The sequence below is a fragment of the Equus przewalskii genome, chromosome X, assembly GCF_037783145.1.
Source record: "Equus przewalskii isolate Varuska chromosome X, EquPr2, whole genome shotgun sequence".
Lineage (NCBI taxonomy): Eukaryota > Metazoa > Chordata > Mammalia > Perissodactyla > Equidae > Equus > Equus przewalskii.
This window is the reverse complement of record NC_091863.1, coordinates 124104113-124117968: the sequence shown is the minus strand read 5'-3', so window position 1 is coordinate 124117968 and position 13856 is coordinate 124104113. Positions and strand designations below refer to the sequence as shown.

Below are 13856 nucleotides of genomic sequence, written 5' to 3'. Positions count from 1 at the left end.
ACCTGGACCAAATGTAAACAACCTTAAGAAGCATCAGGTAACAACAAAGCAAGATAAATAAATACACAAATGCCGGGTGGTGGAAAGATATCAGTAGTTCCGCTGGGGGTAGAGAGCTTACAATGTAAATGTGGTGGTCCGTGTTTGAACTCATTGAGAAGTCAAGATTTGAGCCAAGACTTGAAGGACACGTGGGAGTGGAAACATGGAGATCGGAGGGAAAGGTGTTTCGGGTAGAGGAAATAGCCGGGGCTAAGGTCTAGGCACAAGTATGTGCTTGGTATTTTAAGGAAGAGCCAGAGTGAGATGAGACCACAGACGTGGAGGGAAAGGACATGCAGATCCTGGGGGATATTCTAGGCTCTGAGTGAGGTCAAAAGCCAGTGGAGGGTTCCGAAGCAAATGAGTGACAGGATCCACTTTATAGTTTTAAAAAGTCACTCGGTGGTGGCTGTGTGAGGGGCAGAGTAGAAGCAGAAAGACTATTAGAATACTGGTTACGCTTGCTTACGCAAGCGGATTTCAGAATCTTTGACAATACCCACAGCTTCTCTTGCTGCCACTACTAAGGAAGAGGGTTGCAGTAGGCAAGGAATGTTAATAGAAATTAAAGCTCCTTTTCACCTTGACCACTCCCTCCCTCTCTTCCTTTCCTTAAAGGTTCTGATTAAAGCCGCTGTCTGGTGCCCCTACTGCTCTCAGAGGTGAATGGGTTAAGTTTTTAGCTCAGCCTCCCTTTTCCTATTCAGTTCTTCCTGTGGCTGCTTCCCATGGCCAAAAAGGAAGCAATCCTATCCGTTACTGCTTAGTGCTCATGCTGCTGTCACATTCAGCAGGTAAAGTTCCCTAAAATTCTCTGCAAAAATTTTGGGACCTTTCACTAAATCATAGAAAATTTACCTTTTTTTCTCCTGAGAGCCGAAGATATTTTAGAGAATTAATCTTTTGTTTCTGCAGTTGAACATTTTTTAGCAGTTAGAGCCATGCAAATAGAGCTATCCACCTGCTTCTTTCTGTGCCTTTTGCCATTCAGCTTTAGTGCCACCAGAAGATACTACCTGGGAACAGTGGAACTGCCCTGGGACTATATGCAAAGCGAACTTCTCAGTGAACTGCACGTGGACACAAGGTAAAGACATGTTCTATAGTGTCCGATCAGGATTGTGGGGATGTGATTCTGGTTGGAGGAAGGTGCAGACATCAGGTTAGGATGATTGATGCTAGTTAAGCCCTGGAAAAGCATTTCCAGGTAAGGCATGCATGCATCTATACTATTAGCACAAATGCTAATTGCCAATCCTTTTCATAGTTCTGACTGATGTGTTGATATTTTGTTCTGTTTTGTCCATTGCTTCTCTTTGTCACATGCCGCCACTCTGGAAACTAGAGTGTAGAGAGAGCGCGAAGAGGCAAGGAGCATAAGAGAACAAAGCTTCCCTCAGCCTACCCCCAAACTCCCATAGAGAGAAGCAGAGCAATGAAATTCCATCAATATTACACACAAGTTTAGTCTGCAGTTCTCTTTTGTGTATGTATGGTGTGGTTTTGGTATATTTGCCCAGTTTTTGGTGTAAGGATAGTATTAGCCATGAGTTCAGAAGCTTTTCATCTTTTTTGGGTTCTGGTGCATTTTGAGAGAGTAATACGAAATAATCTTTTCAGTATTATTTATGGTCATTGATTTATTCAGATTTTTCTACCTCTTCTTCAGTCATATTTGGTTATATATATTTTCCTAGAAAGTGATCTATTATCCCTAGATTTGATAATGTATTGGTGTCAAGGTATGTAATAGTCTTGTGCTATTGTTAAACTGTTCTGTGTCTGTAGTTATATCTCCTTTTTCATTCTTATGTTGTGTATGTTCTCTTTTCTTCTCTTAAAAGTAATATTTCCAGGAAGTTTCTCAATTTTATTGATCTTCTTAGGGACCATCTTTTGGTTCTATCAATTTCTGCTTTTACTTTCATTAATTCATTCCTTCTCCCTAATTTCCTTTGGTTCATTTTGTTGATCTATTTTGGGTGGGGTTCTGGGGAGGGGGGGGGAAGATTAGCCCTGAGCTAACATCTGCCGCCAATCCTCCTCTTTTTGCTGACTAGCCCTGAGCTAACATCTGTGCCCATCTTCCTCTATTTTATATGTTGGACACCTGCCACACCATGGCCTGATAAGCAATGCATAGGTCCCTGTCCAGTATCCAAACCAACAAACACTGGGCTGCTGAAGCAGAACGTGTGAACTTAACTGCTATACCACCTGGCCAGCCCCTTGTTGATCTATTTCTTGCTTATTGAGTTGAATGCTGAAATAATTTATTTTTCATTTTGTTTTGTTTTCCTTAAATGTGTATTATAAAGATTTAAACTCAATACATATATAATGGCAATGCCAATATTAAATGTGGTCATGTCATACATACTTTATAGTCTTTTTTGTTCTTTCTGTTTGGCTCCCCACCCTTCTTCTACATTATCCCCCTTCTTACCTATCCCCAACTAGGTCACCTGAGCAGGATATTCTATATTCATGCACACACCCATACACATATATATGCAAATAAAGGTTTTCTTGGTCATTGTTTGTTTTACAAAAATGGGATATTATACACACTTTTCTTGCTCATTAACACCTAGTAGAATTCTGTCCAAGTCAATTGGCATAGCTTCAATTCATTCTTTTTAATGGCGATTATATCCTGTATCATTACATACCAGTGCTTTTATTCCTATGGGACAGATGCTCAAGAAGGATACTGCTGGAATGAAGGGACTATCTCCTTTTTAGTTTTAATTTCCAAAAAGGCAAGAACTCTTCAAACATTTTGACCATCAACATATGGGAATGCTCTTCTCCCTGCATTCCCATCATCAATAAGTTTTATCTTGCTTTTTCATTTTTGCCAGTGTAGTAGTGATAGTGCATTATTACTTTAACTGCATTCCTTTTATTTCTAATGAGGTTGAGCGTCTTTTCAAATTCTTGTTGGCTATTGCGTTTATATTTTGAGATTTGACTGTTCATATGTTTTGCCCATTTTTCTTTGGGCTCTTTCTTTTTTTAAAGAAATTATGAGAACCCTTTTATTTTAACCTTTTATTATACTACATGATAATACCAATGTATATTGCAATTTCCCCCAAGACCTATTGTTTTTCTATTGATTTTGTTTATAACTTTTATGAAAATAGTTTTTAACTTTTATAGTCAAATATATCTATCTTTTCTTTCACATCTTCAGAGTTGCCAGTGTTGGTTAAAAATGTTTTCTGCACATCAAGATTGTATGTATATTCTCCCAGATTTTCTTGCAAGATTTTTACTGTTTTGCTTTTTACATCTATGGCTTCAATTCATCTCATAATTATTTTTGTATATGGTATGGGAGTGGGATCTGTCTAGTTTTATTTCCATCCAGATCAATAGCTTATTGTGATGGCACCATTTATCAAATAATACGTCTTTGCCGCTGATTTGAATAAACACATTCATCATATAAAATTCTCATATATATACTAATAGTATCTATTCCTGGATTCATTATGCTGTTCCACTGATCTACTTTTATCTTGCTGTGCCAGTACCATATGGATTTGATTGCAGTGGGTCTATAATATCTTCTGATATCTGGGAGGTGAAATCAATCCTCGCTGCTCTTTTTGTACCTTTCTTAGCATTTCTTAGGGATTTTATTCTTCCATGTAAAAATGTTAAGAAATTTTTCCAATTAAAAAAAGCCAAGCCCTTTTGTGATTATAACTGGTTTATTAACATAATAAATGTAAGTAATTTATTATTACATTTATCCCTATGCGTTTTATAAATGCGTTACTATTGTTAAGAAAATGTTTCCTCCTATTTCCATTTCTTGATGTTTAGTACCAGAATAGAGAGAAGCTATCTGTTTGTGTATATTCATCTTGAATCTAGCTACCTTACCGAATTCTCTTATTAATTCTCGTAATTTTACACTACAGTCTCTATGAGTATTGAATCATATCCAAAATGAGCAAAATGAGACAGATGTTAGCTCTTTTCCAGTGTTTATAGCCAATTATTTCTTTTTCTTATCTTATTGAATTTATTAGAAAATACAAGAAAATGTTATATAATAGCGATGAAAGTGAGCATTTCTGTCTATTCCATGATTTTACTTGAAATGGTCTTAATATTTTGCTATTTAGAATAACATTTGCTCTTTGTTTTTGATAAATGGTCTTTGTTACTTCTGTTCCCATTTGCCATAAAATTTTTATTAGAAATAACTTTTCAGCATCTAGCATCATCTGAGTTTTCTTTTTTAATATGTTGATGGACAAATAGATTATGTTTATAGATTTCCTGACATTGAATACCCTTACATTCTTGGAGTACAATGTACTGTTCGCGTAATTGGATTATTGCTGGGTTCTATGTGTTAATATTCCTTTAGACACTGTGTGTCTTTATTATGTGGGATTGATCTATAGCTTTATTTTTGACTATTATTATTATTAGATTTTGGTCTTAAAGTTTTGTTAGCTTTATAAAATAAATTGATGAGTGCTCCTTCTTTTTTATTGCCTAGAATAGCTCAAATAACATTAGAACTATCTATTATTTAAAAGTTAAGACTCACTTATGAATCCATTTGGTCCAAGTGACATTTACAATATCTTTAATAACAATATCATCTCTTCAGGGTCTTCTATGATAATAAGTCAAATCAGGTTTCAGCTTTTTTTGAGTCAGCTTTAATAATTTTATACCTTTCCAGGAAATCATTTCCTTTATTTTTTCAGTTTTGTTGCCACAGTGCTGCATATAGCACTCTCATGGTTCTTTTACTCCACCTTACTTGTAGTTATGTGCCCTTTCTCATTCTTAAATTCCTATATCTTTGCTATTTATCTTTCATTCATGAACAAGTTTGCCAAGGATTTGTCTATTTTGTTATTGTTGGTGGTCTTTTCAAAGAATGAGTTTTTGGCTTTCTTTGTTCTTCCTAGTTATTTTTTAATATTCAGTTTAGTTTTAGACTTTATCAATGATCCCTTCTTAGTTTCTTTTGGCTTATCGTGCTATAGTTTTTCTAATATGTTCTTTTCTCTTTCTTTTGTCCTTTGTCTTTAATAGTGAAAGTATTTAAAGCTATACATTTTTCTCTGAGAACAACTTTTCCACATCCCATAGGTTATGGTATGAAGAGTTTTCTTTTCATTGTTTTCAGTATAGTTTGTAATATCCTCTTTGATTTCATTTAGGAGCATGATTTTTAATTGCATTTTTTATTTGCTTGTCAAGTTATGTTTTAATATTTGGATCAACTTTGAGTATCCTATTAGTTTCCTATTGCTGTATAACAAATTACCTCAAACTTAGCAGCTTGCAATAACACCCATTTATTATCTCACAGTGTCAGTGGGTCAGAAGCCCAGGTAGGGTCGACTGGGTACTCTGCTCAGGGTCTTACAAGCGCCCAAATCAATGTGTTGACAGGGCTGTGCTCCTTACTGGGGGTTCTGGGGGAGAATCTACTTCCAGGCTCACTTGGAATTCAGTTTCTTCTCTCCATTTCCATGTAGCACCTTCCATCTTCAAGCTAACAAGTGTCCATCAGCTCTCTCTCATGTTTTGAATCTGTCTGACTTCAGTTTCCACCATATCTCTCTGACTTTCTTTTCTTCCTCCCTCTTCCATTTTTTCTTTTTTTTTTTTGCTGAGGAAGATTCACCCTGAGCTAACATCTGTTGCCAATATTCCTTTTTTTTTTTTGCTTGAGGCAAATTAGCCCTGAGCCAACATCTGTACAAATCTTCCTTTATTTTGTATGTAGATCACAGCCACAGCATGGCTGATGAGTGCTGTACATCTGCATCCAGGATCTGAACCTGCAAACCTGGGCCACCAAAGCAGAGCACACCAAACTTAACCACTAGGCCACAGGGCCAGCCCTCTCCCTCTTCCTCTTTTAGGAACCTTCATGATTACATTGGGCCCACTCAGATATTTCAGGATAATCTCCTCATCTCAAGGTCAGCTGATTATCAACCTTAATTCCATCTGTGAAGTTTCTTTTGCCATATAACAACATATTCATGGGCATAACACCAAAGGGCAAAGGTCATGAGGGACAAAATGTTGCCTACCGCAGGTATAATTTATATACAAACACACAGATTTTAAACATGCAGTTTGACAAGTTTTGACAAATGCATGCAAGTTACATAACCACCACGCTGATCAACATATACAACATTTACATCAACCCTCCTGCAACTTTTTAGTGAGTCTTCCTACCCTGACCTGGCCCCAGGAGACAGGCTGCTTTCTGGAATTATAGATTCATTTTTGGCTTTTCAAGACTTTTACTTCAGTAGAATCATACACTCTTCAGTATGCACTCTTCAGTGTCTGGCTTTTATCTTTAGCATCATGATTTGGAAATTCATCCAGGTTATTGCGTGAAGTAGTTCTATCCTTTTTATTGTGGATCACTGCTCCATTAGGGGAATATATCATAATTTGTATATCCATTCACTACCACATGGATGTTTGGATTGTTTCCAGTTTGGGGACTAATATAAATAAATCTGCCACAAACATTCCTGTAAAAGTTTTTGTGTGGACATCTGTTTTCATTTATCTTAGGTAAATATCTAGGAGTAAAATTGCTGGATCATATGGTAAATGCATGTTTAACTTTATAAGAAACTGCCAACAGATGTCTAGAATGGTTGTGCCATTATATACTCCCACCAACAACACGTGAGAGTGCCAGTTGCAACACATCCTGGACAACATTTGAAGTTGCCAGTACTTAATTTTAGTCATTTTAATGACTATGTGGTGGTATCTTACTGTATGTTTAATTTGCATTTCTCTGATAACTGAAGATACTGAGCATCTTTGCATGTGTAATTGGCCATTCCTGTATTTTCTTTGATGAAATGTCTATTCAAATCTTTGGCCGATTTTTAAATTGGGTTGTTTGTCTTGTTATCATTGAGTTTTGAGAATTCTTTATATATTCTGGGTGAAAGTACATTTTCAGGTGTATCCATTTTGGATATTTTCTCCCAGCACAAAGTTTTTCATTTTCATGAAGTCCAATTTATCTATTTTTTCTCCTTTGGTTGCTTGTGCTTTTGGTGTCATATCTAAGAAACCATTGCCAGATCCAAGGTCCCAAAGATTTACACATATATTTTCTTCTAAGAATTTTATAGTTTTCACTGTTACACTTAGGTCTTTAATATACTGAGGTACTTTTTGTGTATGGTGTGAGGAAGGGATCCAAGTTCCTTCTATAGTCTATGTAGCCTGCATTTGTGCAGTGTTAACAACCCTGAAGTAGAGGCCCAGATGGTCAGTAGCCTGGTATCTAACTGAAAAATTAGCCACTTATCCATTAATGTTGGTCTTGTTAAAAATTAATATTCAGATAACCGTACTTAGTACATTGTGCTTTGTATTGTAGCTCCCATCTAGCATGCAGCTTGAGGCAGAGTGAATAGTAGTCTGAGTGTAAAATTGAATTGAATAAAGAAAATGACTTATTTGTTATCTAGCTTTCTATTGTTCTATAGGCAGTCACGTGTATTTACCAGGAAAAAGTTGATAGAATTTTTATTTTGATGATAGCGTTTTATAGTCTAGATTATTTTGATACTGATTAACAGGATAAGCTGACTCTGGACACATCCTGACAATCTCTGCCAAGGTTTGAAATAAACATCTGGGGAAATTCAGTTTTATATTATCTGTTCCTGCAGCTGCTCAACTTCTTCTAAGCAAAGGTCAGGGAATATAATAGGTTTTCCGATTGGTTTTAGATAAAATGTGAAAGAACAGTTCATGTCAAGGACATTGTTGCCAAGTGTATTTGGCAAGATTTATATATCAAATCCTAAGGGAAATACACAAACAAAAACCCCACAAAAGTTAGGAAGAAGTAAAACCCTTGAACCCTGGAACATTTTGTCATTTACTGTGCAGATCACCCTGAAACTAAGACCAGCACATAAATCACATGTTTCTGCTCTAGTGAAAAATATTCACTCGAATGTAAAAGGTCTCATGCTGGGGAGTTGGATATGGTCCTGTATAGGCTCATCTCAGAACTGAACCACACACCTATGTGGTGCTGATGCTCCTAGGAATGTCTAATATGTCCCTTTGAATAGGGTCTCCTACTCTGAACCACGTTTCACAACCTTGTTTCTTTATCTAGCCTCTGTTTTTTCCCTTTTCCCTCAGGGAGAGAAAAAAGTGTTTCAGTGTGCTCTTGACCCTGTTCCATTGCTGCCCATCTAAGCTCTTGCTCTAGTAAACATTTTCTATGTGTCTTATATTTTCATTTTAGTGAAAAACATTGAAGTGAAAGCACTGTGCTAACGTATGTCAAAATACGTATCTCTGGGGGGCTGGCCCTGCGGTGTAGTGGCTAAGGTTTGGCGTGCTCCATTTCAGTGGCCCAGGTTCATGGGTTCAGATCCAGTGCACAGACCTACGCCACTTGTCAGCTATGCTGTGGAGGTGTCCTACATACAAAACAGAGGAAGATTGACACAGATGTTAGCTCAGGGTGAATCTTGCTCGCCAAAAAATATATACTTACCTCTGAATGTGGGTCTAAGTCTTGTTGGAAACTTTGGAGAAACTGTGTAGGGTAGATTCAGCAGAACCAAGGAGATGAAATGGAAAAAGGGGAAAGGGAACGAACTAGGGATGAGTTTATGAGTGTGGAAGGGCATAAGTCTCAAAGTGGCCAGGAGATGGGACAAATGAACTGAAGAGAGGAGTGCACTCAATGATATACGGTAGGCATCAAATAACATCGTTAAATGACTAAAAGCCATGTAGGTATATCCCAAGGTTAGTCCATGAAAATTTTTAGAGATGGATGAAATTACAGCACATTTAAATATGAATTAATATCACAGGTTGGATTACCCGGAAGCAGCCTGTGAGATGACATTAAAGTGCAGGAATTTTATTTAGAGTGCTCTCAGGATCAACACCCGGGGAAGTAGGGGTAGGAGGAGGGAGAAGTTGGGCTGCAGTGCAGGCTGACCTGCGGGGAGCTCTGGAGCTGGAATGACCCTTCCGAGTTGTCACAAGCTGGGCCAACATGGCCAGGCCTTCAAGCCTCTGCACGATCAGTCATTAAGCCCTCTCCATTCTGGCAGGGGGCGTGGCCTTCCCCGAGAAGGGCCTGTGAGTGTTTTGGGAAAGGGGGAGGTCCAGGTCACCCTGAGTGGGGGGTGATCCTGGGCCAGGCGGCTCTCTGAAGAGACCCCAGCTGAAGGCCATCCTCCAGCAGCCCCCTCCCTCCAAGGGGCTGGAGATTGAGTACTTTCCTGGCCGTCCCATCCCTGTCTCCGTCACAGCCGCCGCTCACTCACCCTGCACGTCCTCACCTGGATCCAGGGCAGCTCCTCTAAGTCCCAGTGGCTGTTGCACCGCGCCCGTGGCTGCCCTTGGGTGCAGCACATTCCTGCCCGCCCAGCCTGGGACAGCGCCCCTGCACCCCCTTGTGATTGTGCCCCCAGGGCTCCTCCTCTGGCCTGCTGCTCCTTTGGTACAAGGAGCCCCAGGTGCCCAGGTGGTACCCCCAGCTTCTAATTCACTGAGACTCTTGCATTTCTGCTGTGGGGACCTTCTAGACTGCCGAGTCCAGAACTGCAGGGAGAGCCGGCACAGACTTCCCATGTGGGTCTCTGGTAGTGGTGGTAAGTAGAGCTTCTTTTGCTGTCACTCTGGTTCCTGAACGCATGTGTCCTTTTTATTGGAGACACAGAACCATCTGTGTCATTGACTACTGTTGTCCATAGTAGACGCTGTCTGTTGGCATTAACATATGACATAAAGATCTTTCTATGTTGTGCCCACTCACTAATATACCTTTACCCTATACATCCTTGTCCCTGATCTTCCAGTTCTTTCCTTTCTAGGCCCCTGACCAGACAGCCAAGCCATTTTCTGCTGTCCATTAATATGTATATATTTGAACTTTAGGCATTTCTCTTTCTCACACAAAGTGGACAGCTAACAGCATTGGCTGAAGTTTGGCCCATTGGGGGATTGTCCTTCACCATTGTCTATTAAAGCCACCCCTGAGCGGGGCTGTAGTACAGCAGTGGTCAGTTTTGGGCTTGCACCTGCATATCAAGCTGACCCATCTGTAAATAAAGCTCAGGCTTTTCCCTCCAGTAGCAACTTGTCATCAGAGATCCCCCACATGACATGGGTGTGATTTGAAGTAAAGGTGGCAGTGTACCATGAGTGGAAAAGATGAGCTTCTGACAACCTGTTCACACAGTCTGCTTGTGCCTTCTGGTCCATGCAGATCCCCCTTCCTTCCTCCATAAATCAACTCCTTTTACTGGAAGAGCTTTCTTATCAGTAGGCTAGCCATTGGCCCTCAGCCAGTACAGAAAGTCATTTGTCATGGCCTTGGGTTGGCAGAGCTGCTCCTGCGACGTGCTTTCTCGGGTGTCCTGGAAACTCTGGAATGGAGTGACGTGCAGGGCTCCATGGGAGGGGAGGAGGTTAAGGAGACGAGAATTAAGTCAGCCTCTGCTTTGCCCCACTCAGTCAGTCTCCTTGATAGAGGTCTCCTCCTAACAATGCACAGTTTCAAGGAGCGTTTACAACAGATCTGCTACTAGATCTCTCTGCTACTAGATCTCTCGAAGGGTGTTAAATCTTCCTCTGTGACTGTAGGTTGGCCAGTTTCTCCTTGTGCTTCCAACAGACTTGACTTTATGTGAATGGATGCTGGACTGTTAGGTGCAGACTCACCAAAACCCTTCTGTTTTCTTCAGCGGAAATCGCCCTCGTTTCCTTGGTTAATCTTTTCTGCCTTGATTTCGACATTGTCTGGGGCTCGCAGAGCCTCCTTCTGTGAGTAGCTATCTGGTGTGTCTATCCTTCTCCTTTCAACTATTCTGTGCAGTTCGTGTTGGGTGCCCAACTCCAGGAAACTCACGTAGCAGGGTCTGCTCTGTCTGCCACCGGATGCATTTTTAGTTTTCACTGCAATAGTTCAAACAGACATCTCTGGGCCGCACTCCTCATCACAGCTCCAGGGGCACAAACTCGGGGAGGGGGGCACCTACCAGAGGGTTCCACCCTGATGTGCACCTGAATGCATTTTCCCACCTTCACCACAGCATTTCCGTGGTTTTTGTGGGTGGAGGGTAACTGTGTGCCCCACAAAAGATATCCTATGGCCTCACGTCTACCTTTTCATTGTAAAGCACCTTGGTGCATTTGAAGTTTTCCGTAGTCCTAAGCAGTGTTCTGCTAATCATGTCTGCTAACCCTGGGTAGCAGCGTTTCCACCAATTTGTAGCTGTCAGTGAATTGTCTGAAAGCAAATCAGATGAAAAAGAGTGTTTCCAACCAACATTGTTCAAGTAGTGACAACTTCTGTGCTTCTTTGGGTGATTTTATAGCTTTTTAAGGACACAAATTAGAAAAAGAGAGGATTGTCTGCTTTTTTATTTTTTGTGTGTTTATCTGTGCAAGAAGTTTATTGGGGGGAGTTTATTGATGCTTAGTGAGGCTTACCAAGTGTCTGGATAGTTTCCTTGAGGAATGGTGACATATCAGGGACTTAATATTGGTCTCTGTTGCTGGCAAGTTGGACATTTGCAGCAGCAGTAGCTAGATCAGCTTTGGTGAGTCCGTGATATTGGACCCATGCATAGGCTCTGCCATGGCTCCTCCATTCTTATGTCCTTCTTGGCAGTATTGGGGTGCCAATGACTGAGGCTGGCTAATATCAACTGGCTAAGTCATTCAGTCTACTTGACTGTTTGGTGCCTTTTCTGTGGTGCATGTTTTCTTCACTTATTCATTCTCTGATGCTCTTCCTTTCTTTATGTAGATTCAAGTTTCTAACCTATATTAATTTCCTTCTCTCTCAAAAATTTGTTTTCCTATTTCTTGCAAAGCAGATCTGCTGGCAACGCATTCCCTCAGTTTTTGTTTGTCTAAGAAAGTCTTTATTTCTCCTTCACTGTTGAAGGATAATTTTGCAGGGTACAGAATTCTGCATTGGTTGTTTTTTTCTCTCCACACTTTAAATATTTCAGTCCACTCTCTTCTTGCTTGCATGGTTTATGAGGAGAAGTTGGATGTAATTCTTTTCTTTGCTCCTCTTTAGGTAAGGTGTTTTTCCCTTTGTTTTTCCCTTGCTTTCTTTCAAGATTTTTTCTTTATATTTGATTTTCTGAAGTTTGAATATCATATACCTAGGAATAATTTTTTTGGCATTTATCCTGCTGGGTGTTCTCTGAGCTTCTTAGATCTGTGGTTTGGTGTCTGACATTAATTTGGGGGAAATCCTCAGTCATTATTGCTTCAAATATTGCTTCTGTTCCTTTCTTTCTTCTTTTGGTATTCCCATAATGTTTATGTTACACCTTTTGTGATTGTCCCACAACCCTTGGATATTCTATTCTGTTTTTTTCAGTCTCTTTCTTCTCTTTGCTTTTCAGTTTTAGGAATTTCTATTGTCATATCCTCAAGGTCAGTGATTCTTTCCTTAGCCATGTCCAGTCTACTAATGAGCCTATTAAAGGCACTAATTTCCATTACAATGTTTTTGATCTTAGCATTTATTTTTTATTCTTCTTAGAATTTCCATCTTTCTGCTTATGTTATCCATCTGTTCTTGCATGTTATCTACTATTTTCATTAAGATCTTTAGCATATTAATCATAGTTTTTAAAAATTTCTGATCTAATACTTCCAAAATACCTGCTATATCTGGCTTAAGTTCTGTTGCTTGTTCAGTCTCTTCAAACTGTGTTTTTTTGCCTCATAGTATGCCTTGTAATTTTTTGCTAGAAGGTGGACGTGATATACTCAGTAAAGGGAACTGTGGTAAATTAGGCCTTTAGTAATGTGGTGGTGAGGTGTGGGGGGAGGGGAAGCATTCTATAGTCCCATAATTAGGTCTCAGTCTCTTGGTGAGCCTACGCCCCTGGACTGTAAACTTCACTGGTGTTTCTCAGTCTCCCCACTTAAGTGGCACAGGATGGCTAGAAGGGGCTGATGTTGGATATTTCCCTTCCCCTGGGTAGGTTAGGCTGTGATAAAAATCCCTGCATGTTAGGCCCTGGTAAAAGTTTCTCCTGAGGGCAGGCATTGTTAAAAAGAACAGAATGCTCTGGCATACTTCAAAATGGTTACTTTTCCCCTCCCCCGCTGAAAGCATGAAGAGATTTTTCTCTGATATTCACTGTGAAGACCTAGTAGAGCTCCTGGACTTCACCTCACAAAACGACAGGACCCCCTTGGAGTTTTTAACTCTCAGACTTTTCTGCACCAAACCTCCAGCAATTCATCAATTACAGTTCAGGTTTTCCTACCCCAGCACTGGCTCCTGCAGACATTTCTGCTTGAAGGTTTCTGCTCTGGTAAGTTGTGATTCTCTGTATTCGCCTGTCTCCAATTTAGGAGGCAGTGGTTTGCCCTGTGACTTCCCTTCTCTGACGGATCTAAAAGGAGTGGTTGATTTTTCAGTTTGTTCAGCTTTTTACTTGTTGTTAAGATAAAGTGGTGACTTCTAAGCTCCTTACATGCTGGACTGGAAAACAGAAGTCCAATTGCCTGCTTTTTAAGTTATGTTGACTTTTAAAACATTAAAAATTCCTACCACCAATTCTTCTCAAAGTTTTCTAAAAAATTGGAGAGGAGAGATCACTCCCTAACTCATTATAAGGCCAGAAGTACCCTGATACCAAAGCCAGACAGAGACACTATGAGAAAACTGTAGACTAATATCCTTTATGAACATTGATGCAAAAATCCTCAATAAAATACTGACAAACTCAATCCAGCAGCATATGCAAAGGATTATA

The 13856-nt window shown here is 39.8% G+C and overlaps 1 protein-coding gene across 20 annotated transcripts in view; it reads left to right on the top strand.

The window, feature by feature from the left end:
- The first annotated feature begins 646 nt into the window (after nucleotides 1–646).
- Nucleotides 647–13856, top strand: part of F8 (coagulation factor VIII) — a 145283-nt gene continuing 132073 nt past the window's right edge. For 15 of the 20 annotated variants that reach the window (XR_011535970.1, XR_011535967.1, XR_011535968.1 and 12 more), the window contains exon 1: nucleotides 647–1129. Coding sequence is in view for 11 of the 20 variants with exons in the window: in XM_070604627.1 (XP_070460728.1) it covers nucleotides 984–1129 (146 nt within the window). In the remaining 9 variants the exon portion in view is untranslated. The remainder of the gene's footprint in view (nucleotides 1130–13856) is intronic. The other 5 variants (XM_070604639.1, XM_070604630.1, XM_070604629.1 and 2 more) reach the window with 4 other exon arrangements.